General features: G+C 38.3%; 1 protein-coding gene across 5 annotated transcripts in view; it reads right to left on the bottom strand.

The window, feature by feature from the left end:
- Positions 1–576: 576 nt before the first annotated feature.
- The window catches only part of LOC104116574 (uncharacterized), a 39251-nt gene continuing 12182 nt past the window's right edge, over positions 577–27645 (bottom strand). For 4 of the 5 annotated variants that reach the window (XM_009627489.4, XM_018778334.2, XM_018778364.3 and 1 more), the window contains 18 exons: positions 18464–18550; positions 17881–18000; positions 17680–17808; positions 17463–17560; positions 17051–17174; positions 15626–15733; positions 11254–11392; positions 10606–10710; positions 10112–10196; positions 9919–9994; positions 4401–4586; positions 4166–4276; positions 3103–3264; positions 2858–3016; positions 2399–2629; positions 2068–2232; positions 1557–1654; positions 577–1467 (listed from right to left, as the gene is read on the bottom strand). In XM_009627489.4, the coding sequence (XP_009625784.1) occupies positions 948–1467; positions 1557–1654; positions 2068–2232; positions 2399–2629; positions 2858–3016; positions 3103–3264; positions 4166–4276; positions 4401–4586; positions 9919–9994; positions 10112–10196; positions 10606–10710; positions 11254–11392; positions 15626–15733; positions 17051–17174; positions 17463–17560; positions 17680–17808; positions 17881–18000; positions 18464–18550 (2703 nt within the window). In that variant the 3' untranslated portion in view covers positions 577–947. The remainder of the gene's footprint in view (positions 1468–1556; positions 1655–2067; positions 2233–2398; positions 2630–2857; positions 3017–3102; positions 3265–4165; positions 4277–4400; positions 4587–9918; positions 9995–10111; positions 10197–10605; positions 10711–11253; positions 11393–15625; positions 15734–17050; positions 17175–17462; positions 17561–17679; positions 17809–17880; positions 18001–18463; positions 18551–27645) is intronic. The other variant, XM_009627556.4, reaches the window with a different exon arrangement.

Genomic DNA, 27645 nt, shown 5'->3' with positions numbered 1-27645 from the left:
AAAAAATATGACAAACATCCTTTGTTACGTGTCAAGCAGAAATTTAAATCTAAGAACTAATGCTTAATCTTTAAAAATTGTAAATTATTGATCTTTATACGTCTTTAATGAGAGGATTTTGATTTAACTCCAAGAACGATGATTTTAAGTTTCGGTGAAGAAGAATCCTATCTTGAGTTTGAATTACCAGCTAAACTTCTATTCTAGAAAGTTTTCTCAAACTTGTCTGCAACTTCTCAAGTGTCCTTGCTAGTTTCTAAAGGACCGTACGACATCTTCTAAATTTGTATAGGTTTTATATTTAAACCACATAAATGTTTTAGCCTATTTCGCGATCTTTATTCAATAGATGAAGAACATGTGTTGGTTTTAATTAATTGTAGAAGCGAATTACGCAAAGGAGTGTAATTTGACTTGAAACAAGTTGTGTATCAATGACCATATGATAAATTTACACATCGCTGATACATTTACATAGATAACGCATGTTTATTTAAGCAATTATATAAACCCTTTTATATTAGTAAGCAACCACGTATGTTGACTAAAAAATTGAACAGAGATGAACCTCAGTCATGGCGAAAAGTTATACTAATAATTTGTACAAAGTATAAATATGAAAACTTAGTTACAAATAACAGTATGTAAGTGTCAAGAAACTAAATTTTCCATCTTCCAAAGAAGAAAAAGAACCTAAATTTTCATCTTCCAAGTTCTTAAACCACAAAATGGGTGGATTACAAGCTGGTACCGTATTTGGTTCCAAGAGGCTGAAACAAATTAGATTTGTATCCTACTGCTATCAGTCAAAATTTTGTTTTATTTTGTTCCATACTGACGTCTCTATTTCTGTGTAAATACAAGAACGTCACAATTTACAACTTACAAAATCACTACAGGCTGATTGCCTCTTCTCAAATACACTATAAGCCGAGCTCTCAATCTTGTTAAAGCACTGTTATGTAGAATGGATGGCCCTGACATGTTCCCGACAAAGCTCTCAATTTGTCTCCATTGTCCCCTTGATAACTCGGGGATGAAAAACTCCAGTGCAACGAATAGTTTGATAGATCAAATGTGCCGGGTGAGAACACGCAAATTTCAATAGGAATTTCCCTAGAAGATAACGGCTCGAGTGCAAAATGAGTAGAGCTTGAAGCTGACCAAATGAACGGTGGAACTGTGTCAGACGACGTTGGCTTCACGACTCGAGCTCCCAGGACATCGGATGTGATTTTGATGTCATTCGACAGTGACAAATCGTGCCAGCCTACTTCATTTCCAGGAGCTGCAGATGCATTGCCTGATACTGCAGAATCAGAGGGATTACAGCGAATGGACACAACAACATCAGAGGAATTATGGACAACCATTCTTAGTGTTATCGCACAGAAAGGTTCCTTAAAGTCATGTTTCACAGTTCGGGGGCCATCCATTGTCCACCATATCGGGCTACTGGTCCTGACACTGTAAGACGAAAAAACAAGATCATATCCATAAAAAGTGAGATACATGTATGCGCACACATATTTATCATTTCATCTCAGAACACTTGCCTGCAGTGACAACTGTGATATGAGAAAATATTTGCACATTTATTCTCCTCACTTTGTGATCTGGATACCAATATAAAGTCTACTGTGTCTTCATGCTCCTGATCAATTCAAATAAAAAGAAATGTTTAAGTACAGCGTTAAGGCATAGTAAGGGACTATACATCCATTTCCCGGTCATAAATATAAAAGCCAAGTGAACTCAGAAATATAATAGTAGGACAAATTTATTTCTCTGAACCACGGAGCAATCAGAAGTATCAATCATTCCAAGTTCCAACTGTCCATTTAGTACTCTAGCAGCTGTTTATAGTTCAACTACCACTACAAGCCCTAGAACCACACAATTAATAATCCTTTGAGGAATTACAGGACTTCCCTACTGTAGAACCAGGAATATATTCCACAGCGAAGGGCAGGAAAGATGATGAAAATAATTTACTCTTAATCGGTATTGATGACAATTTAAATACTTCCCTAATTACTGAGGAACACAGCAAAATAATGAATGAACCTGATCCAACATTCTCTGATGTACTCTTTCATAATGGTGAAATTCTGACAAGGGAGAGCTGTATAGATCAAAAAGCATTTCACTGCCGCGGAGCAAGTTGACGTCTGCCTTCTCCAGAGGGCGAAGAGAAGAAACACAGTCTTCATCAGTTACCAATCTACAATTCTGTAAGCAAAAATGAATTCCATTATATAAAGCAAAAGCAACTATTTGATAGGTAAAAAATAAAAATAAAAATGAATCCCAATATCAGATAGGGGATATATCTGGGAAGCTGAAGTAGGACTGCGTCAAATTAGTAAACAAACCAAGGAAACGCTCCATTTCTAACCTTGAGCTTGAAAAACCATGAAATTGCTTGACCAGCAAGTAGAGAATCTGAAGGGAGGACCTTGGTTGGTTCGAGCAATGATATCTCCCATTCATTTCCAACAGATGACAATTGGTGAACCTGAAAGCCTTTTAAGCTAGACCTATTGACAATATCCATTCGGACAAGGAACTCCCGCAGTCTAGATGGACGAGGACTGATTTGGAAAGAAACATCCAAAGATGGTAGTACCTATCAAATGATATATAAGATACTTCACAGCAAAGAAAATACTCCAAATACTTGTAAGAGAATTTTGGAAAAGCATCTCATACTTCAGAACAATACACACACCAGCTGAGAAGACGAAAAAAAAACTGTAAATCTAATAATACTTGCTCAGATTGTGATACTAGTCTCAACTGGCAACATTAGTAACAAATCTACACAATCAATATCTAGCAAATAACAGATATCAACCTCTATATTGAAGTGCAAGCGTAAGGTACGATATGTCATAACACTTGATATGTCTCCCATCTCGTAGTATACTGCTAAATGTAAGGATATCTTTCCGGGAGCTGCAGCCCTAAGCCAGAGAGGCCATGAGATTGGAGCTCCATCCGCAATTGCTGTGTCCTAGAAAACAAAATAAAAGGCATAAAATATAGGGATCTGATCCCAGCTTAAAATGTAGATGGCTGACATCTTTAGCCCGCACTCACCTCAGGAAACAGAAAAATGTCATCTGTTACTTTATCAGTCTTTGACCTCAAAGAACTTTGTCTTGAACTTTTCCTTTCCAAGCAAGCAGGAAACTGAACTTCCAAATCTTTCTTGTGTCCAATTTGGAGAAATCTTGGTGGACTGACCTTCATCTTTAACTTCTGCCAGGACATTACAGCTATCATCATTAGAACTAGAAATTTTTCTAACTTCAATCCAATATGACGCTCCAAATTGATATTGCTAGTTTAACAACCATAAATGCTAGTTCATCTTCATGCAATAAAATGCATGTATACATTTAGAATACACATGTGGCTTAATTTATATGTATCTAAAAACATTGATGTCGGTGACTATACGTTAATTTGGTGAATCAGACCCTGTAACCTATTCGCTTGTAGTAGGGCAGATTCTTATTAAGACATATCAGATGCTTAACCCAGAAATATATTAGGTGGTCACAATAGCAATTGAAGCTATGCAGTTTGGTAGATTAGCTGGTAACTCTGCTACTTGGCTTAGAAAATATATAGTTATATTTTATATGAAGGTGATGGCATCGAAGGAAATTTTTTTCCCAAGAGTTGCTCTTCAGTTTCCTACTTCTTTAGCTGTAAATGCTGAGTCTCTATGAACAAGAGAACCTCCCCTTACATTTCCAAACTTCATTGCCAGCCTTAGTTATAGTTACAGTGATTCTGTATTTGAGAATTACTGTTTCGCATAGAATATCCTCCAAGATATAACAGCAAGGCAATGCACCTCTCCCAAATTTAATATAGGCCTCTGCTTCTGCGGAGTCCTGCCTAACGAGCTTTCTTTGCCCAAATATTAGGGAAGGTATGAAAACTGCCTTTTGAATCACGACCCATTTTCAGCCAATGCAACAGCAACAATTGCGCTGCTAAGATCAGCTAAGATAAGCCAATCTCTATTGAAGTGCATTCTACATCTTTATTAGTTGATCACATTTAGGGGAAAACAAAACCTAGGCATGTTTCTCTCTCTGACGTTCAGACATGAGGAAATGCTTTACATGCTGCAAAAGAAGAACCATACTTTAACTGGAATTTTAGATGGATTTTTCAACTCCAGAGTAATACACCGCAAATCCCCAACAAAAACTGTTTCGGGGAGGTGATGAATGACGCCCTCAAGCTTCGGTAGACTCTGCATATGGTCAAGTCATATAGAAATGTAAATGTGGCCATCCAAGTTAAAAATAAATGCTAAAAGATATTAAACTGGCTGCATCACATGTAATAAATGCATAGACTTGGAAGGAAGAAATCACCTTTATTACTAAGAACTTCAGGTTATCGATTGTAGATCGTTTAGATTTCCTGTTTCCTTTCACAACTTTCTTTCTGACTAAGTCGGAATCAAAAGTACAAAATCCTGCCACGGAGCCTGACAGCTTCCATCTTATACCGACTATCCTTAGAGTACCTTCTGCTCTTGGAGTAACTGTTAGCTGTACCTGAAAGTTGAAACAGAATTATGATAATTAACATGACAGACGTGAACTATAACCACGGCACATCAGACTCATGCTGATACTGAAAGCAAGAAATGCGTATAAGATGCTGGAACAGCAACACAGAACTGCACCCAAGGGTGCGGCCTAGTGATCAATGAAGTGGTAATAAAGGCTCTTGAGACCAGAGTTCAAATCCCAGCAAACACCAGGTGATTTTCTCCCATTTGCATATATCTTGGCGGCCAGCGTTTCCTGATACCCGAACTGGGGGGAGGTAACAAGTTAACCCTGGATTAGACAAAATGCGCATAACCTAATCCGGACATCACCGAGAAACAAACAGTGATACTTCAATCAAAGAAATGTTATCCCCCTATCCATAAACCTAGATATCGCACAGTCATCTCCAAGAAATAATCTATTCCTACATAGTACTTCTGTAATAACCCTATCCTGAGCATGTTTTATGTATACAAATGCCATAAAGGACATGCATGAAGGAGTTGTCACTAGCGTGAGAACAGTTGGAGATACACAGAGGAGTTTCTGGTAACAGTGGGTCCATACCAGGGATCAGCAATGAGCCCCTTGTTTACCCTAGTTATCATACAAGATGAGGTCTCATAGTGTATGCTATTTGCTGACGATATAGTGTTAATTGACGAAACAAACTAGGGTGTCAACTAAAGGCTTGAACTATAGAGAAGCACTTTAGAGAGTAAGAAATTTAGGATAAGTAGAGGTAAGACAAAATACATCCATTGCAATTTTAGCTAGTAGGAGAAGAGCAAAGTTGAGGTGAAACTAGACAGGATTGGGGTGTCAAAAAGCAAACAATTTAGATATCTAGACTCATTATTTCAAGAGAATGAAATGATAGATGGTTATGTTACTCATAGAATTAAACTAGGGGTGGCAAAAGTAGCCCAAACCTATTTGACTCGCCCAACCCACCCAGGTTTTAATGGGTTGGGCATGAGCTACTTTAGTGATGGGCTAAGTTTGGACACAACCCAACTAAACCCATTTATTTTCAATAGCCCAAATCAGCCCATGATTTCAGCCCAAACTGACCCATGAATAGCAATTGCCTTTAAAGCTTCGAAGGATGTGTTGGGGATGAAGGAAAATATTTTCCTAGAAAATGAGTGATTTCATCACTTATTTTCTCATATTTGGTTGGTGAGTGAAAAACTTTTTCCGTAAAATATTTTCTAGTGTTTGGTCAGAGAGTAGAAAATAGTTTTTAGGAAAATAATTTTCTATGCTACTCTCCTCAACCCCCCTCCACCCAAATCCCCATGTTTCACGTGTCCCCCTTCCCCTCCCCCTCTACAAATATTTTTTTAAGAAAGTACTCATTTTATTGAAATGAAAGAAAATACTTTTTCTACAACATGAAATAAAAATACTCTTTTTGTTGAAATAAAAGAAAATACTTTTTCTATAACATGAAAAGAAAGTACTCATTTTGTGAAAAAGAAAATATTTTTTCCACGTCATGAAAAGAAAGTACTTATTCTGATCTTTGTTGGATAATAAGATAAAGAACAATAAAGTTCTAAATCTAAATTGAGAAAAGAAATCATTAGGTATGAATTGGCATTTATTCCAAAACATAAGACAAGAAGCAACAGGAAAAAAAGAAAAAATTTCAACATCATAAACCATTCCAAAATGATATTTACGAAAAATGAAAATAAAAATCATTATATATTTGTGAGAATATTTTATATATGCTTGTTTAAGAGTTGAAAATATTGCAAAGACTTGTATCAATTTGGGCGGGTTGGGCTACAACCCATTGTTTAGCTCATCTTAACCCAGCCCATCTTAACCCAAGTGAACTTTGAGGAGGGTTGGGCAATGACCCATCTAATGAGTTAGCCCATCTTGACCAGCCCAAATACAGCCCAAACAGCCCATTTGCCACCCCTAAATTAAACTGGATTGAAAGGGGGAAGTGCTACCTAGGTGTTTTGTGATAGAGCCTACTGTAGTGAATGGTAAATTCTAAAGAATAGCTATAAGATCGGCAATATTATATGGTAGTGAGCATATGGCCACCAATGACCAACATATCCACAAGATGAGTGTTGCAGAGATGCGGATGCTAAGATAGATGTGCATCCATACAAGATTACATACTATTAAAAATGACCACATCCGCTAAGAGATACAAGTAGCACACATTAAGGATAAAAATGAGAGTAGGTTGCTTGAGATGGTTTAGTCATGTCCTAGGTCGACCCAGATACACCGATACGTAGGTGTGAAATTATAGTGAGTGAAGGTGTTAAAATGGAATGAGGTAAATCAAAAATCACATGAAAGGAAAATTGTCTCAAAAGACCTACAAATTCTTAGAATCAATACAAACTTGGCTAAAGATAGGACACAATGAAAGAAAAGATCCATATAGGTGATGTCTACTATTGGGACTGAAGTGTAATTGTTTTCTTACAAGAAAATTATATTACGTTTTCTCCCCAACTTGCTCGGTATTATGGCATAGTTGTTGTTTATCCTTACTTGGAATAGAGTGGTATAATAAACATGCTCTTTTGAGACTAGATTTACCATAAGAAATTGACATAAAATATTCCTAGATGTTTTACCTTCTTCAACCAGTACCAAGAGGAAGTGGCATATAAGAATTAACTAACAAAGTACTCACCTTCAAAATGTAAAAATTAATATATATATAATAATGACAGAAATATTTTCTAATTGGTCTTACTAGGAAAAAATGAGGTTTCTAGAATAATGATTTACTTGACTACTTAATGATTAAGCATCCAAGACTCAACTCCTAAACATTCTAGAAACCTACCACCACCGCCATTTGAAAATCTTAATAGCTAAAGCACCACATTCCTGACTTATATTGCATCTCTCATTCAAGCATGCACGTTATTATGTGCTTTGCTCCAAAGTCCATTCTTTCCATAATTCAAAAACCTTCCTTTGATAGGTAACCTTTTGTATTTTATATGTTAATTATTTTCTACCTCATTTGTGCAATATAAGCATATAACAATACTATTTAAACAAAAATAACTATTGTTGTATTCAGTATGTAACATGGATACCTAGCCTATCGGATCCGGATGAGAAAGTACATAGCATGGATACCTAGCCAATCGGGTTGGGATTGGACTGCTGAAATAGAATCCCTGATGCTCATGATTTCTGACTCTTGAGATGTGATTATCCATCAAAATATGAACATGATATTTGTTTTAGATTCAGAAATGAGTAACGGGGAACAAATTTACTTTCATTACAGATTGTGAATGCCTTTTTCAGAAGTACTAGTACAAGCATGTTTAAATTCTTGTCCCAACAGACAAGGATGATTATTGGTTCAGTTTTCGACCTTAACGACAGAAAATAGGATTGATCAAATTCTATTGAGTCTGACTATAGTGATCATTTATCAACTTGCTCATTGGGTCAGTAGACTTACTCCTCACTTTCGTGTTTTACAGACACAGATTTAGACCCATAGATGAACAAGTAGAAGCTAGTGCTTCTAGCATCAGTGAGCCCCAATTCTTCATCGCGGGCACTAGAGTTAGCTATTCTGTTTTTGTTCCAAACGCTTCGAGTGTACAGAAATCTAGTGTAATGCTACATGTACTCACTGGTGATATATCTTTTTTTTTTTTTGGGAAATATTAGCAAAGAAACATGATGTTATACATTTAACTGCATAATTAACAATGATTTTGAAATTTAAAAGACTCTGGTCAAAGGCTTTGGGTCAGCCCATAATAAGTATCTTCAAAGAGAGAACTAATTATAACAGTGAAACCACCGCTCCCATTTTCTCATTGACTTCAGTTCCCAGCAGTTGAGCAAACATAGCATAAGTCTCCGGCTTCCCCAACTCTATCTCAAATTTGTGCCCTTCTTTCCCCGCTCTCTTACACGTTTCTATCTTTTCCCTCCCTTTAATGCCTCCAGAAAATCCAACAACTCCTCTGCTATGGTTTCTTCATTGAAGTGTCCCAAGACGGACAATCTCATTACTAGAAAATGAATGTCAAAGTCATCAACTCACTTGCAAAAGAAGGTACAGATCTTTCCTCCCAACAAAGAAGGAGCAATGGCCACCAAAGAAACTACAGGCATCCTGCTAAGCATAACAGGTGCAACCTCAACATAAAAGGAATAAACCATGCTAGACCTATAATTTTCCATAAAACACCTTAGTGTGTCGAGTTATATAGTTGTACGAAATTGATTGTTTAAGGGCTTCCAAAGAGATCTATAAGGGTCTTGGGATACTTCCTCCTGTGCCTAAAGATTTTGAGTTGGATGCTCAAATTCTATTGCATGGCATCATAGCCAACTTTTGGCCGATACAAACTTTTGGTTAGTCCATTCTCACTTATGTAAGTCCGCATCGAAGTTTATGTGTGAACCCCGAAATGAAGTTACACGTGCTGGAGGGAGTATATAAAGACCTTGGGTTACTCCACTTATTGCCTTAAGGTTTTGAGTTGAATACTCGAATTCTTTCAGACAAGTCATGGACAAAATGGCTAGTTTTTTCAATGTTACTCGCATTCTGATTAAACCAATATCTACAAAGAAAAACCTAAATCCTCAGTTCTTACAGCATCATAAAACTAGATATATAGAAGTACTACACACACACACACACACAGAGAGATTTAGGAAAGAGGCAATCAACATACAGCAAATTACTATTTCCTTACCATTAAAAATACGCAAATAGAACTGGTAGTTTAATGTAAGAATGAAAAGGAAGTACTCCGCGTGCAGCTAATGCTTTGTCTGTTTGACCAGCAAACAACAGAGAGCAAGGCAAAGGGCAAGTCTAGTTCATGATTTAAGCAAAAAGATTGATGGGATAAGTTTTGTTAGTAGAAAACACAATAGTGAACCCTAATTTAATTGAAAAATCAGATAGAAAAGTAGTTTGTGCTATTTGAATCTGAAATCATAATCCTCGGACCTCCAAGCTTTGGACAATTTAACTGATTAGCCATGTAAAAGGTAATGGAGAGCTTCAACAGTGGAGGAAAGGATATAAAAGTGAAGATGTAGCACTTCCTTCCATCTACTTGAATTTTGCTGAGGCCCCAAATTTACAAGCTCCAGTCTTTCATAAATAATCTTTGTTGCTAGACGGTGGATGTTTATTACGCCTATGTTACTACACTAGAAAAAAAGATTATGCCATCTTTACCAATAACAGCTTAAGCACCCCTCCCAAGTAGAACGGGGAGGACAAGAAAAAGAAAAAATGAAATCTACAAGCAGCCCGATAGACATGTTCAATTACTTGTCAAAAACTCACCAGTACTGTTTCACCATCTCCTAAGGCAACGTCAGCCTCAGATAATGTAAATAAAGATGTATCAGAAGTAAAATTCCTGAAGGATCAAACAACATGAGCAGCATGATAAGCATGTGTAAAGGGGATAAAATTTTCATCTTAAAATACACAATCGAGCTGGAAAGTCGAACTCTGGAAGTTTTTATACACTTACCCACTAGTGGCTGACTTGTTAGATGTCTCACCATTTTGATCACCAATTGAATTATTCGCATCTACATCATTCACAATAGAACTTACTGTAATTGGGGATATTGCAATAGTCGAATTAAGGGAGACGATATTTGTGAAGGAACAAACTGAAAAAGCTTATTAATTTTATTGTCGGGTGGAAGGGAATGAAAATAAGTTATTTCTTCAACCAAAAACTCTTAAATTTATGCTTTTTGAAGGAAAATTTGACCATTGCTACAAAAAAATTGCACAAAATATTTGGATATCTGAAAGCTACATGACAATTATTACAGGGGAAAATTATTTCTTTTTGAAATATAAAGCTGTTAAGATTGTGGTCAAAGTTCAATAAATTGACTCTCAAAAGAAAAGGGTGAGAATTTTGGGGCAGGCATGGAGTTGTAGAAAGAAGATAGCATTTTTCTTTTTCGACAAGTAGAAAGAAGATGGCATTAAACTGCCTATTCTACTTACTAGGTTCAGATACTGCTGGAGAATGTTCACAAATTAGGGTAACACCAGATACTGAAACAGGTATTTGGAGTGGATTTTTGAATTCAATGGCTAACCCAATCGCCTCTGCAAAAATGAAACAAGAATAACTCAGATAATTAGGAAATTAACAAGAAGGTAATGCAGAAAAGCAAAAAACCAATGTATGTATTGCTTGGAGAAAATCAAATTCGTTAATTTGAGGCCATTGCTAATCACCCCGACTTGTCTTGAACTTACTATTATGGTAACTACGAGTTCTACCCTCCAATAAACAAATTAATTCATATGGAATACCTATTGCTAATCCTCCACCTCCTTGTTCTTCTTCTGTACATGTTTTTTTTATCATCCTTACAAGAAAATTCCATAAATAAAAAAAATCAGACAGATCATAAGTCAGTCAAGGAATTCAGGGTACATTAGAATTGATCTGGAAATTCCTGTTCAATTTTGATCCCATCTATAAATTCCAGACAATTTGACGAAATTATGCCTTTTAGATGCATTTTGCAGCCTATCTTTTAATGACACAACAAACTCAACCATGGGTTAATAACAAAAGCTCATCAGCAAAAGACAGGAGTAAGACATTCAAATTTATCAACAGTGAAATAGGATCTCACTCACCTCCAGCTACACAAATATTTGATTCTTTAAACTTCTTTGGCAAAATTTTAGATTGCAGTTCCAGCCAATTACTCTTACTTGACAATGTTGGAATCATGTCTTCCTCTAACGATCGCCACAGACTTTCTTTTACATGAATCTGAAGTTCCCCCAAAATAAACGGAGGAAGAACAACAAAGATGGTATCAGAAATTTTAAAGAACTAAAATTATATATAAATACATATAAGCAATTACATAATTAAGTCCAATAACTTCGATTTTGTTCATTGACTTCAATTAACCCTATATACATACACCAGTAACAGACAATAGTCTGGGTGGAGTTGAAAAGATAAAAATACTGAACAAGAAAGACAAATAAAAAAAGTGAAGACCAGAGAAGTGTGTAATTGAGTCAAGGATTTGAAAATATGGTGTTGAGCATTACGAGGTGGAATAGTTGATTCAGAAGCAGGGTTTTTTAACGACATTCATGAGATGCACATCTGGAGTTGTTAATTGGGCAACTTTGAAGGCTAGAAGATTTACAGTAATTAACTGAGAAATTATACAGCGGAAAAAGCACACCCGCGAAGTAATAACCAACAGCAAAAGGCAAAGAGAGGAAACCCAGAATGTTGATCATACAAAACGGTCACTATCAAAGAGATGAGGAATGATTCCCCAATCTTCACGAAGAATACGTTGAACCAGAAGCAGCGAAGAACACAAAGTAACACGTCCAATGAGGATACTGGGACACGCATTACTAGAAAACAAAGATATTTCATGGTGCAAAACATTTTATTTTCTTTAACAATTGTAAGCAACAGGAATGTCCTAAACCAAATTAGAATATATTCCCAGGATACATAATGTTTTGGGCTCATACGTCTTAGATGTTATTATCGATTAGCAACAGCAGGTTTAGAATAAATGTTGTTTTACGAACTTACCTCAGTAACTAGATGCTTGATCGTTTCATATCTTGGATAATACTATGAATAATATATTTTTTATGTTTTTCAAATTGAAAAAGTGGAAAAGAACATTAGCTGATGCAGATCGTCAACAAATTCTATTATAGAGTGTTACAGGCAAGTCGAATGCAAAGACAAATCACAAGTTTGCCAACTCATCAAGTTAAAACATGAAATCATTCATGCGCACAATTTTTGGAGAGGATTTGTGACAAAAATCAGGACAGTAACTGTGACCATCAGAAGAAACAATTAATGAACTCTGGGCAGATATAGAATTAGGTAGAGGATTTCAAGATTAAAATGTTACAGTTTATTACATTAACGAGACTCTGCAACGTTAGCCCAGACTTGCAAAAATGTTTTCAGTGTATTCCCTAACAGTAGAAGGCGTTTGATTTGGTGATAGTGAACTCGAGCTTTCAGAAGAGGGATGAGCACTTGGTTACCTTCCAGAGTACGGGGGCCAAGACCCAAATCAATTATCTCCTTCTTAGGAGGTATGATAAAGGTCTGTGCACTGACTGCAAGGTTATCCCGAGTGAGAACCTCGCGACCCAGCATAGGATTTTGGTGACGGACTTGGACATCGTGATGATGAGGAAGAAGAGGGTTGGGTGGGGTCGTTCGAAGATCAAGTGGTGAGTATTGACTAAGGATAAGGCTCAAGAGTTGCAAGAGAATATGTTGGTTGTAAGTGCTTGGAGGAGTAGTGGGGACGTGAGTGGTATGTGGACGTGGACGGCGAACTGCATTAGGGAGGCGCGAGAGAGGTGTTAGGGGTCTCTAAAGGTTACGCCGGCAGCCACAAAGGGGACTGGTGGTGGAATGAGGAAGTCCAAAGGAAAGTAGAAGCTAAGAAAGCGGCATATTTGAAGCTTGTAGAGAGCACGGACGAGGAGGAGAAGATGACCAACAAAGAAGGGTATAAGAAGACAAAGAAGGAGGCGAAGCTAGCGGTCACGGAGGCTAAGACTGCAGCGTTTGCTCGTTTGTATGAAGAACTGAGGGACAAAGGCAGGGACAAAAAGTTGTTTCGGCTGGCCAAGGTGAGAGAAAGGAAGGCTCGTGATCTGGACCAAGTGAGGTGCATCAAAGACAAGGAAGGCAGAGTTTTAATGGAAGAGGCACAGATCAAGCGAAGGTGGCAGACTTACTTCCATGAACTCTTGAATGAAGAGGGGGATAGGAACATTGTGCTGGGCGATTTGAAGCACTCCGAGAGTCATCGTGATTTTAGGTATTGTAGGCGCTTTAGTTTGAAGGAGGTCGCGGGGGTTGTGCATAAAATGAGCAGGACAAGAGCGACCGGACCAGATGAGATTCCGATTGAATTCTGGAGGTATGCGGGTAGGGTTGTCTTGGAGTGGCTGACTGGGCTATTCAACATTTTTTAGGACGAAAAAGATGCCCGAGGAGTGGAGGTGGAGTACGATGATCCGGTTGTACAAGAACAAAGGTGATATCCAAAATTATAACAACTATAGGGGTATCAAGTTGCTTAGTTATACTATGAAAGTTTGGGAGAGGGTGGTGGAAGCGAGGGTTAGGAGGACTGTGTTTATTTTCGAGAACCAGTTCGGTTTCATGGCGGGACGTTCAACTACAGAAGCCATCCATCTTGTTAGGAGGTTAGTGGAACAGTACAGGGATAGAAAAAAGAATTTGCATATGGTGTTTATTGACCTAGAGAAAGTGTACGACAAGGTCCCGGGGAGGTCCTTTGGAGATGCTTGGAGGCTAATGGTGTTCCTGTAGCATACATTAGAGTGATTAAGGACATGTATGATAGAGCTAAGACTCGGGTGAGGACAGTGGGAGGTTACACCAAGGATCTGCGCTCAGCCCGTTCTTATTTGTTTTGGCGATGGATGCACTGACACGTCATATTCAAGGAGAGGTGTCATGGTGTATGTTATTCGCTGACGATATAGTACGGATTGATGACACGTGAGGCGGTGTGAACGAGAAGTTACAGGTTTGGAGACAAACCTTAGAGTCTAAAGGTTTCGAGTGCAAGTTCAGTGTCGTGACGGGGGGAGAGGATATAGACGTAAGGCTTGACTCGCAAGTCATCCCCAAAAGAGGTAGTTTCAAGTATCTTGGGTCAATTATCCAAGGGAACTGGAAATTGACGAGGATGTCACACACCGTATAGGGGCGGGGTGAATGAAATGGAGGTTAGCATCCGACGTCCTGTGTGATGAGAATGTAGCACCAAAACTTAAAGGTCAATTCTACAAGGCGATGGTTAGACCGATTATGTTGTACAGGGCAGAGTGCTGGCCAGTCAAGAGCTCCCATATCCAGAAGATGAACGTAGCTGAGATGAGGATGTTGCGATAGATGTGCGGGCACACTAGGTTGGATAGGATTAGGAATGAGAATATTCGGGAGAAGGTGGGTGTGGCCCCAATGGAGGATAAGATGCGAGAAGTGAGGCTTAGATGGTTCGGGCATGTGAGAAGGAGAAGCTTAGATGCCCCAGTGAGGAGGTGTGAATGTTTGGCTCTGGCGGGTATTAGAAGAGGTAGAGGGCGGCCTAAGAAGTATTGGGGAAAGGTGATCAGGCAGGACATGGCGCGACTTCAACTTACCAAGGACATGACCCTTGATAAGAGGGTATGGAGGTCGAGGATTACGGTAGAAGGGTATTAGGTCGTAGTGTGTTTCTCTGGTCCGTTCCGGGTTTATTAGGGCTAGTCTACTAGTACCTTGTCGTTGTTCTTAGAGTGCTAGTATTAGGGTTGCTTTCGTAATATCTCCTGCTTCGGTTTTCTAGTATCTTGTCGTTGTTACTACTTGTTGCTATTGCTATTGCTATTGCTTTCTTCCATCTATTTTGTCTGGTTCATACATTGTTGGTATCATTTTCCTGGCCTTGTTGTTGATATTTGCTTGTTTCTATCCTTCCTCTCGAGCCGAGGGTCTTTCGGAGCCTCTCTACCTTCCCAGAGTAAGGGTAAGGTCTGCGGCTCTGCGTACATGTTACCCTCCCCAGACCCCACTTGTGCGATCCCACTAGGTTAGTTGTAGTTGTTGTTGTATTCTCTGACAGTAACATGAATGCAAGAATATGAGGAAGAACACAGTGGATCAATGGCTGGAAACTAAGGGTAAACACATAATCAAGGGCAGACAAAAGGCAACAGTAATGAAAGAGACCATTGAATAGGAAGGCTAGGCATGCATGATTAAGTAGCGGCAAAAATTTACATCACTCGCTGACTTAAACCTGATGAAGGACAGAGTAACAAGTCAAAAGGCCTTGGGCATGGATTCCAGAACAGAATAACAAGTCAAAAGGCCTTGGGCATTTAACAAATTCCAGAAAACAAAAGAACGGAAAGAAAAGGAAACGACAAACAAATAGAAAAAACTAAAAGATTGAAAAAGTTCTAATTAGCTTACAGCTGCTTGGGATGCATAGGTACGATGATCCTCGTAAACCACTTTGACTGAAGGGATGTTGATTACCGGTAACTGAAGCTTTGGAACCTCATATGTTCTGCCTGTTTGCTTCAGAATATTACAAAATAAAAGAATAAACAAGGACAACTTAGCTTTCGGATCAAGAATGATAATGACTAAAAATAGGCAACACAACTAGATGAGAGAAAAAAACCAATCTCAACAAAACTAGATGAGAGAAAAAACAGAACATATGTTAACTCTTGTAAAGCAACCAGTGTATGTTTCACACACTTGTCGACTAATCCATAAATAATTCAAATTAAACAGAAATGGCTGTTACAAACCAAGATTAACTGAAGTCAAAATCTAAATAGAGGTATGAATTTATATTGAGAGAACTATTCCACATGTCAAATTTTTTTCTCGGTATACCTGAGAAAGAAAAACTCGACATTGTGGATGCTTATCTAGTCTAGATAATTAAAAACAAAAGTCAAGAAAATTGTCTCTGGCAATGCTGAAGCTAATAAATACTAGCACACCAAATTATCTTCGGCAATCTTTAGCAATTACCATTTTTTAAAGCCAATAGTGGGCTAAATTAAACTGCTCAGTTTAAATCTAGAAGCATCGCATCCTGCAATCAAGGAATCTTTTTTCCTTCTGGTCTGTGAATTACTATATAAAGTCACTAGCATCTAACTTCCATTGGATGTGTTAAATTGAAATTTCATCTGAATTCTGTTTCTAAGTCCTGATTGTTCAAAAGATTAGAGTCGGTACACGGTAATTTATAGCCTGTTTGGCCAAGCTGCAAAAAACAGCTTATTTTGAGAAGTACTTTTTCTCAAAAGTGCTTTTCTCAAAAGTACTTTTGCTGAGAAGCAGCTTGTGTTTGGCTAATCAACTTGAAAAGCACTTCTGAGCAACATTTAGTGTTTGGCCAAGCTTTTAAAAAGTGCTTCTATGTGTATTTTTCTCAAAAGTGATTTTCAAAAAAGTGCTTTTGAAGAGAAGCTACTTTTTTTTGCTTCTCTAAAACTGCTTCTGCTTCTACTCAAAAGCACTTTTTTTTTCTTCTAAAAGCTTGGCCAAACACTACAACTTTGAAAAAAAGCACATTTTTTGAGAAGTGCTTTTGGCTTTGGAGAAGCTTGGCCAAACAGGCTATTAATCTCCGCAAGGAAAGTAAGCAACCAGTACACCTGTAAATCCAGAACTCCATGACCTTTTAACTGGTGATCTAATGATCTGTGATATATAACCAGTTTGACTGTAGAGAATAATATTTATCAACAAATGCACTAACAACATTGTTTTGAAGTTGATAATCTTTCCAGGAACCAACCAGGTGGGGAGTTCATCGGTAAGACAGAGGCTGTAAGAAACAGGAGAATATCAGGACGCAAAACTAATGCTTACCTGAATTATCTGAAAGAAATCCTTTAGGAATAACTCCTGTGTCGTCTTAGATTGATGACCACAAGCTAGAACCTCCAACATATTTTTAACAGCAACATCACAGATCCCCAAGAAACCATACCACCTGAATAAAATGACAACCTTATTACATTGCCCCCTATTTCCCTAATGCTATTAACTATCTTTAACGATTGTAACAAGTAACAGCGGAGGGAGGAGATCTTTTGCTAGATTAGTACAAGGATATGCCATAACCAAAGGCAATTAGAGAGTTAGAGGAAGAAAGACATCAACAAGTAGCCATGGGGACAATGGTAACTATCAACTGCTTTTCTGAGCAGTTTGTCTGTAGACAGGACTATTACGATCTAGGTACGATTTTGCAAAAACAAGGAGGTTGTTAATAACTTACTTCCCTATGTGGAAATGAACATGGTCTCTAATGTGCCTCCATGTAGTTCCTTCAAAAACAGAAAGAGCGCCTTTGTATGTTCGAATTGCATGTTTTGTCTGATAATGGAGACAGAAGAAATAGTTATACTCTAGATCACTGCAACTTTTTGAAAATGGTAACAAGAAGATCACAGCATTTTAAGCAGCTATATGCATGATTGGGTGAGAACAAATACCTGATCACATTTTTTATACAGGTCCCCAGAAAGAACAAGATGAAACCCGTACTTGCGCAACATGGGGGGAGTGGAAAACAAGTAACAATAGGATGCTTGCTCGAGCATTACTGCTGAATGGAGGGGTTCCTAAAGAATAAACCTCTTCAGAACAGGAAATAAAGATTGTCATCCACCAAAATGTCAAAAATTGGGCATTACCTCACCAGAGATACGGAAGTATACACTGGCAGCCTCCTTATACTGATCTCTGGCCTTCAACATCTCTACCCACCATAGACCACAACGTGTAGCATTTCTCTGACCCGATGATCCGATTTTCTGCAAAGAAATTATGTGTCATCGATCTACCAAAACCATACAAAACCTTAGATCATATTATACCAATCATATAAGGCCAATAATAAGCCAAAAAGTACAAAAGAAGCAGCAACAATAATAGAAAAACACTTGATCCATAATATCATTACCTAAATAAACTACAAAGAGGCCAATAAAACTTACTTTTGTCAGAAGTTGCTACGTCACTTAAAGAGCCTAACACGCAGACCTTATAAAAAATAGGTTTCTAAACAATTAGGGGCAGTGAATACTACCATTTTTTCCTTGATTTTCAAAAAATAACTTTTATACCCAGAAATATTAAAAATCGTTAAATACATTCTCTTCCTTTTTTCTTTTTTTCAGTGGTCGCTGGTGAAGAAACTAAAAAGACAACTGAAGTAAAAATGACAGACCAGAGTATAGTTGATATAACTGACACAGAAGAGGGATGCGTACATACTAAATATGTGGTAAATGCATTCTCCATGCAATATTCACCATCCTTTCTCGACTGATCCAACATGAAGTAGGTCAGTCCCATCATTTCCTGCAATATGAAAAGAATGAGAAGAAAAACGTTAAGGGCAAGATGCATCAAGAAAAGCTTGTAATCACAAAATTGGATTTGATATCTGTTTTAGGCAGTGTTATTGAAAGCCCTTGCATCATCCTTTAAAGTAATGCAAAGCGAGAGGTTACTGCTTCATGGGCGAAGCCAAGCGCTTTAAAAAAGTGTACGCTTCAAACAAGGACACCAAGTTGATCCTAACAAGAAAAGTTGATTCTTTGAATCTCAACTTTGAGGAATTGGATTAATATCAGCATTCTCGTAAACTGGATGTTAAAATTAGCTATTTTCTTTGCAATTTGATCATTATAATACTCTATCCGTACATTTTTGGTGTTTTTAAAATTTTCTGTAACTTGTGCGCTTCATTTCTCGCTTTTCGCTTCAAGCCCCATGGACCTTGTTGCTTTTTTTGTGCTTCTTGCCTCTAAAAACATGGTTGTAGGTGAGAACACAATGGAAAGGTTATAAAACCAAACAAAGCATTAAACAGAAATCTATCATGCATGCCCTTCCTATTATTCCAGTTGATTATAGATGTATGTACATCTATATCTATATTACATTAAAAGTAAGAATCCCTAAATTAAAAGGGTTAAATTACTTTAATGCCCTTCTTAAATCTAAAACTACCCTACTTAAAAAAAGAAACTAACTCTTGAAAAAGGGAAAACAAAATAACGCATGCAGAAGAGTTGCCACTGTTTCAAACCCCACAGCAGCAATACTTAATTAGGCGACAAGCTTTGGCAATATCAATTTATTCACAAGGAAGACAAACATGGCTTCTTTCTTCTACACTCTTTTTTCGATCAATGCTTCATCGCTTTTCATCATTGTGCGTCCACAAAGAAATTCCGCGTTGCCAATTCACTCAGTAAGCCAATCTCTTATCTTTGTACAGCTTCTATAAAATAAATGTTAATCGAATTTCTGTACAGCTTCTATAAAATATTATTTTTATTCGACAACATTTCTTTATATGTACGCCGTGGTAAAAAAGGAAGCTATGGTTTCTTAAAGACAAAGCAGAAACTTTAAGACGTGAAACATTTGCAACCGTAGTCGACATTGCACATACACATTTAAAGTGTGTTTTTGAAGTATCTAAAAATAAAGAAACAGTCAAGTTGAATATTTGATATATTAGAAGAACTATTGTCGTTCGAACAATACTTTTGTTGAATTGAGGTTTATGTTCAACACAATATTAACAACATATATACAACACATAATGGTAAAACAAAAAATGAATTTAAACAAGTGAAAAAGAAAAAACAAGTGAGAAAGAAAGGAGAGAGGACACTATGTTGAAGACAAGCATGACTCCAAAGAGGAACAAAGGTAGTCTGGAAGTTCAAAATTTGGTCTTTCACATGAATATTCCAGAGTCTAGCTCGAAGAACAGGGGGAAATCCGTATGCGGCAGTTATCAATGAAGATTAATATTATTTCATGGAATGTTAGGGTATTGAATCGTAGGGATAAAAGAAGAGTTGTTAAATTGCTAATTGAGAAGTGGATGGCAGATATATATTGTTTACAAGAATCCAAGCTGGAAGGGGATGTACAGGGATTTGTGAAACAACTATGGTCAAATAGATGGGTTAAATTTGGGTGTTTGGAGGCCAATGGGAATAGGGGAGGAATTCTAGTGATATGGGATAGTAGCAGGGGCGAAGCTATGTTGGCCCAAGGGTGGTCGTCAACTGACCACCCTTCGCTGAAAAATTATACTATGTATAAGGTAAAATATTACTTGTTATTGATTAAAAATAGTCTTTGAACACCCTTGCATAGCCCACTGGCAAAGGGTGCCCCTTATTGAATTTCCTGGTTTCGCCACTGGATAATAGGGTATGGAGAGGGGAAGTGATTAATGTAGGAAGCTACACGATTACTTACAAGTTTGATTCTGTGGTGCAAAATTTTTCATGGCATATGACTGGGGTATATGGGCCTCATTGCAGAATCGAGAGAAGGAATGTTTGGTGGGAACTAGCTTGCATCCAGAGGAGTCTGTGAAGGTCCATGGGTTATTTGTGGGGACTTTAATGTAACAAGATTCATGGAGCAAAGGAGGGATTGTTATAGGGTAACAAGAGCTATGAGGGATTTCACTAAGTTCATTGAGGACTTAGAACTCTATGATCCCCCACTTATAGGGGGAATCTTCACTTGGAGCAGGAGAGAAAATTCACGTACTTCCTCAAGGATTGACAGATCTTTGTTCTCTTGTGAGTGGGAAGATGAAAGTAGTTGAAATGAGGAAGCTGAGATGGATGTGTGGGCAAACTAGGAAAGACAAGATTAGGAACGAAGTTATGAGGGACATGATGGGAGTAGCCCCTGTGGAGGACAAGTTGCCGGAATCAAGGCTGAGATGGTTCGGGTATATGAAGAGACGAGACATAGCTGCCCTGGTTAGGAGGTGTGAGAGGTTGACCATGGCGGGTCTGAGGAAGGGCAGGGGTAGGCCAAAGAAGTACTGGGGTGAGGTGATTAGGCAGGACATATCATTGTTTCAGCTTACCGAGTACATGACCCTCGATAGACCAGTACTAGTACTATTTTTGTATTTTCTTATTCCTGGTTCATTATTATTACATGTTGTGTCATTCGCTTCCGCTACCCTATTACCTTATTGTTGCAATTGTTTGTTGCTTTATTTTCACTGTTTCTTGAGCCGGGGGTCTACCAGAAACAGCCTCCCTATCTTCATAAGGTAGGGGTAAGGTCTGCATACACATTACCCTCCCCAAACCCACTTGCAGTTGCACTGTGTTTGTTGTTGTTGTTCTAAGCGGGATGACTTTCAAAAATATCAAGCAATCTGTTCTTCCTAAGGTTGCCTCTGATCATACTCCTTTATCTCTACAATGTGGTGACTGGGAAAGCAATAAGTCCTATTTCAAGTTTGAAAATTGAGGGTTAGGGAAAGAAGGATTCAAAGACAAAATAACAGTTTGGTGGTCCTCCTTCAATAATCAGGGCAGACCTAACTTTATACTTGCCAGGAAACTCGGATTGCTTAAAGGCAAATTGAGAGATTGGAACATAGCACAAGGGGGCAATCTGGAGGTTATGAAAAATAATTGCTTGAACAAGATCCTAGAACTCGATTTAGCACAAGAAATCAGGGACCTTGACGAAGATGATTATTACAGAAGGCTGGTTTGCATATGGAACTGGAACACATTGCTAAAAACGAGGAGTCATCTTGGAGGCAAAAATCTAGAGTTCAATGGTTAAAGCGGGGAGATAAAAATACCAAATTTCTTCGGAGAGTGGCTAATGCTAACAGGAGGTTCAATACTATTGATAAGCTAATTATCAATGAGACTTTAGTTGGTGATATGAATGTGATTAACAGGGAGATTCTGGATTTCTACCCGCAGTTGTACACTGAGCCGGAAGGTTGGAGGCCTGATTTTGCATGCCAAGATTGCCCAAAAACTAATGACGAAGAGGAATGATGGCTACAAAGAGAATTTGATGAAAATGAAATCTTATAGGGTCTCAAGGCTTGTGCACCAGACAAAGCACAGATGGGTATACCATGTGTTTCTTCATTCATTGTTGGGATGTGGTAAAAGCAAATTTGGTTAAAACTTTTCAAAATTTTCATTCTCAAGAATATTTTGAAAAAAGTTTCAATGCTACTTATGTAGCATTAATCCCTAAAAAAGTTGGAGCTGAGGAGTTGAAGGATTACAGACCTATAAGTCGTCATCTCAAAGGTTCTAACAGAGAGATTGAAGATGGTGATTCACAAGCTGGTAGATTCTCAACAAATAGCCTTTATCAAAAATAGACAGATTATGGATGCTACTTTGATTGCTAATGAGTGTGTTGATTCTAGAATCAACGGCAAAATTCCTGGGATTTTGTGTAAACTACAGATTGAAAGGGCTTATGACCATATTAACTGGATCACAGTTAGGTTCTCTATTCTAGTAAATGGATCTCTAGAGGGATTTTTTCATCAGGAAGAGGATTAAGTCAAGGTGACCCTTTGTCACCTTTCCTATTCATCATTGCAATGGAAGGTCTGAACGGTTTGATCATGAAGGCTAACCAGGAGGGATGGATAAAGGGTTTTAAGGTTTTAAACAACGTTAGCAGCAATCTGGAAATCACTCATTTGTTATAAGCTGATGATTCTCTAGTTTTTTGTGATGCTGATGAGGAACAAATCAGACACTTGAGGATGATTCTTTCTATCTTTGAAGCAATTTCAGGCTTGCATGTAAATTGGAGAAAGTCACAGATATACTCGATGAATGAAGTCCCCAACATTCAGAGACTAGCTGGAGTTTTAGGTTGTGAGGTGGCAGTGTTACCAACCACTTACCAGGGTTTACCTTTAGGAGAAAAAAATAAATCTGGAGTGAGAGTGCTGGAGAGGTGTGAAAAGAAGCTTTCCAAGTGGAAAAGTAACTATCTATCATTAGGAGGAAGGGTCACCTTGGTGAATAATGTTTTAGATTCTCTTCCTACTTATATGATATATTTATTTCCTTTGCCAGTGAATATAGAAAAAAGACTTGATAAATTGAGGAGAAAGTTTATTTGGCAAGGAAATAAGGAGAAGAGGGGTTTTCATTTAGTGAATTGGAAGACCTTGACAAACAGCAAGAAGGATGGAGGATTGGGAATCAGAAATTTGATACATCACAACAAAGGTTTACTAATGAAATGGCTATTGAGATTTCCTGCGGAGGCACAAGCTCTTTGACAGGTAATTAAGGAGAAGTATGGGGCAGACGGTCTCTGGTGTACAAGAGAAATTTCTACCAGTTATGGGGTAAGTGTTTGGAAATCTATAAGATCTTTATGGCCAGCTTTGAAAAGCAATGTCAGCATAAAAGTGGTAATGGTGTCAAGGCTATTTTTTTGGAATGATGACTGAATTGGAATGGTCCTCTCAAAGACAGTTTTCCAGATTAGATCAACTTAGTGTAACAGCCTCAAGCAACAGCGGCAGAGACCTGGAGTCAACAAGGGCGAAATTTTACCTTCAGAAGACTTCTAAATGACTGGGAAGTTACTAGAGTGACTGAACTTTTAAATCTTTTGGAAAGTTTCAAAGGCACTACAGAACAAGAGGAGAGTCTAGTGAGGGAAAGAAACAGCAGTGAAGTTTTCTCGGTGAAGTCAGCTTATAGGGTGCCAAACAGGTCTGGATTACATCATATTGGGCCTTGGCATTGGAAGAACATTTGGAAGGTGAACATCCCTTTCAAAGTGACATGTTTTTGCTGGCTAGTGGTTCAGGAGACTGTCTTGATACATGATAGTTTGGTGAAAAGAGGAATACAGTTATGCTCTAGATGCTTTATGTGCGGGAGAGATGGAAACAAACAGTCACTTGTTTCTACATTGCAGAGTAATCAGCAAGTTGTGGCAGTTATTTATGAGTTTGAAAGGATTAATCTGGGCAATGCCCAGGACAACTGCAGATATGCTAGCATGTTGAAATGATCCAGTCAACTTACCGAGGAACAAGACTTGGTGGAACATGATCCTGCATGTATTTGGTGGATAATTTGGAACGAGAGGAACTTAAGATGCTTTGAAGGTATAGTCAACTCTTAACAGAAGATCATTATGAGTTGTCTATTTTTGTTTTTGTTAGATAGTTATGTGTAAATAGTCATATGTAGTAGGAGCAGAATATGTCCTAATCTCATATGTAGTAGGAGTAGAATATGTATTATATATAGGGCTCATTGTATCATTATTAATAAAATAAATTTTTTTCCCGTGCATTCTCACATGGTATCAGAGTTTCAGTGACAAAATTATCGGTGTGCGTCATTCCAGCGACATCCGGGAAGAAAGATCTCATCGCCGTGCAACAAGTTCATCTTGTTCCCAGGGTTCATCACTGCTACAGTGGAACTGTGCATATACCAGTACCACCATCAGATCCAAAACCCTTGTGCGACCAAACCCCAGAAATCCAAGTCCCATCGGAACAGAAAAGTCAGTCACCGTGCGGCTTTCTAGTTGACGACTCAAGATTGATTTGCGTTATCTCCTCACCGGTAAGTGTTGTGCAAAAGCCAACACTACCATCTTGTTCGGAAAAGTCAAGCGACAAAACCCCAGTCAATCGGTCTGGCAGAAAGTCGTGTCGCCAGAACTAGGGTTCCGGTGAGCTACAATAACTTTTCCGGCGCGTGTGATCCATTCCGGCCGCTTTTTGACAAAATTTCTTCAAGACAACTTGCTCGTCCAGTGATTCCAAGCCTACAACAACAACAACAACAACCCAGTGAATTCTCACAAGTGAGGTCTGGGGAGGGTAGTGTGTACGCAGACCTTACCCCTACCCCGCAGAGTAGAGAGGTTGTTTCCGATAGACCCATATAAATTACATCGAATTCTGACAACTTTTTTTAAAAAAAATCCGGTGTGAACAGTGCCCCTTTTTCGGCGTGAACAGTGAGATTCCCGGCGTGAATAGTAATTTCCAGAAAGTTTCTGTGTTTCTAGTGGTGTTTTAGAACCTATTTTATAGTATGGAATTCGGCTTAGTCTCACTATTTTTAAATTTTTCCGGCGACCTTTCGACCAACTTCTGTTTATCAGCAACCACCTGGTTTTGTTGCTCAGGGAGAGTCTATGGCCTTGTATGTTGAATGATCAGCTTGTAGATATTTTTACCAAGTCCCTCACTGGTCCTCGTATTAGTTACATATGTAACAAGCTCGGTACATATGATTTGTATGCACCGACTTGAGGGGGAGTGTTAGATAGTTACGTGTAAATAGTCTTAGTCCCATATGTAGTAGGAGTAGAATATGTTCTAGTCTCATATGTAGTAGGAGTAGAATATGTATTATATATAGGACTCATTGTATCATTGTTAATAAAATAGATTTTTCTCCCGTGCATTCTCACAGCTTCATTTTTGGTGCAAAGAAACATTAGTAGAAGATGTAGATTCAGTAGTTGACATCTTGGGGTCTTTGAAACTAGCACAGGACTAACTTTTTGTTCTTTTTTGGGGTCCAGTAACTCAGGTTCTTCTTAGCAAAGCCTTTGTGCTAAGGATTGCTTTCATTGTTAATAATATACATGTTATCTGGTTCAAAAAAAAGTGATACCTACTCAATTGATTATGTACAGCTGCAAACTATGACGGTGACCGAAGTAGAAAACGATACTACTAAAGAAACGTCTCTTCTCCCCATATTTAACTTTGATTGTTCATTTTTTAGGTCTAAACGATATTCAGTCATCTTGACCTTGAACAAACAAGTCTAGCATACGACGATCCATATTGATCATTCATACAAACTTATAATTTATTACAACAACATGCCCAGTATTATCCCACACTGTGGGGTCTGGGGAGGGTAATGTGTACGCAAACCTTACCCCCTCCCTACCTTGTGAAGATAGAGAGGTTGTTTCCAATAGACTCTCGGCTCAGAAAAGCATAAGCACCACATTAATGAAAAAATAGACAAAAAGGACAGCACCAAAAAGCCATGTAAAAGCAGCATAAAAACAACAAGTTAATAAGATGACCAAAATGAAAGAAAATGACGGGTAGTCATAGAAACCTACTACCAACAGAATGCGAGAGTGTGTACTAATACTACCGGTATGAACAATCTAGACCACCTACCCTACCACCCTAATCCTCGACCTCCACACCTTCCTATCAAGGGCCATATCCTCGATCAGCTGAAGCTACGCCATGTCTTGCCTAATCACCTCTCCTCACTTCTTTTTCGGCCTACCTCTACCTCTCCGTAGGCCCTCCAATGTCAACCTCTCACACCTCCTCACCGGGGCGTCTATGCTCCTCCTCCTCACATGTCCAAACCACGTAAGTCTCACTTCCTGCATCTTGTCCTCAATAGGGGCCACTCACCTTGTTGCGAATAACCTCATTCCTAATCATATGTAACCTGGTGTGTCCGCACATCCATCTCAACATTATCATCTCTGCTACCTTCATCTTCTGGACATGGGCATCTTGACTGGCCAACACTCAGCCCCATATAACATAGTCGGTCTGACCACATCTCAGTAGAACTTACCTTTAAATTTTGGTGGCACCTTCTTGTCACATAAAACACTGAAAGCGAGTCTCCAATTCATCCATCCCACCCCAATACGATGTGTGACATCTTCATCAATCTCCCCATCCCCCTGTATAATAGACCCAAGGTACTTAAAAACTTCCTCTCCTAGGGATGACTTGCGAGTCCAGCCTCACCTCCCCTTCCCTGAGTCTCACCACTGAACTTACACTCCAAGTATTTTGTCTTGGTCCTGCTCAATTTGAAACTTTTAGACTCAAGAGTCTGCCTCCACACCTCTAACCTCGCGTTCACATCGCCTCGTGTCTCGTCAATAAATACAATATCATCTGCAAATAAATTGCACCACGGCATCTCCCCTTGGATATGGCGCGTCAGTGCGTCCATCGCCAGGGCAAACTTATAATTTATTCTTTCAAGTATAATTATTTACTCAAATTATTGTTTTAATTATAATATTAATACTCTTTTTACAAAAAATTGTATATTAAATTATTGGATATACATGTGCATTGCGCGTGTCGAGAAGCTAGTTCATTCAATATGCTTCAAAACAAAAGAAAGGAGTCAACGATAAACTGCTTCTCGTGTCTATTGGATCTCCCCTCCTAGGAAGACTACATGATGGAAAATGCAGTATTTGGATCGATCTTATAACACATCAAAATAGAAAGCCAAGATATTTCAAGTTCTCCCCACCAACAACATACTCTAGCTCTAGTACAATGTATTTAACACTCCAGTTCTATCAAAATGTTTGATAACCTTCACATTATCCGATAAGTAGGCTTTATCCCAAAATAAATTGGATATGCAACTACATTCATGAACGGTTGCATGTAAAATAACAGGTAAATGGAAAATAGCTAATTTTATTAGCCCAATCACTTTCACCGCACCAAATATGACAATCGCAACAAATTTCTATTTATCCCAAAAAAAAGACAGCCATGCATCATAAGGTAAGCAGACTTGTTTTATGAGCACAAACGAAGGGTCGATATTCGAAGA

The sequence above is a fragment of the Nicotiana tomentosiformis genome, chromosome 1, assembly GCF_000390325.3.
Source record: "Nicotiana tomentosiformis chromosome 1, ASM39032v3, whole genome shotgun sequence".
Classification (NCBI taxonomy): Eukaryota; Viridiplantae; Streptophyta; class Magnoliopsida; order Solanales; family Solanaceae; genus Nicotiana; species Nicotiana tomentosiformis.
This window is presented reverse-complemented; position numbering and strand designations above follow the sequence as displayed.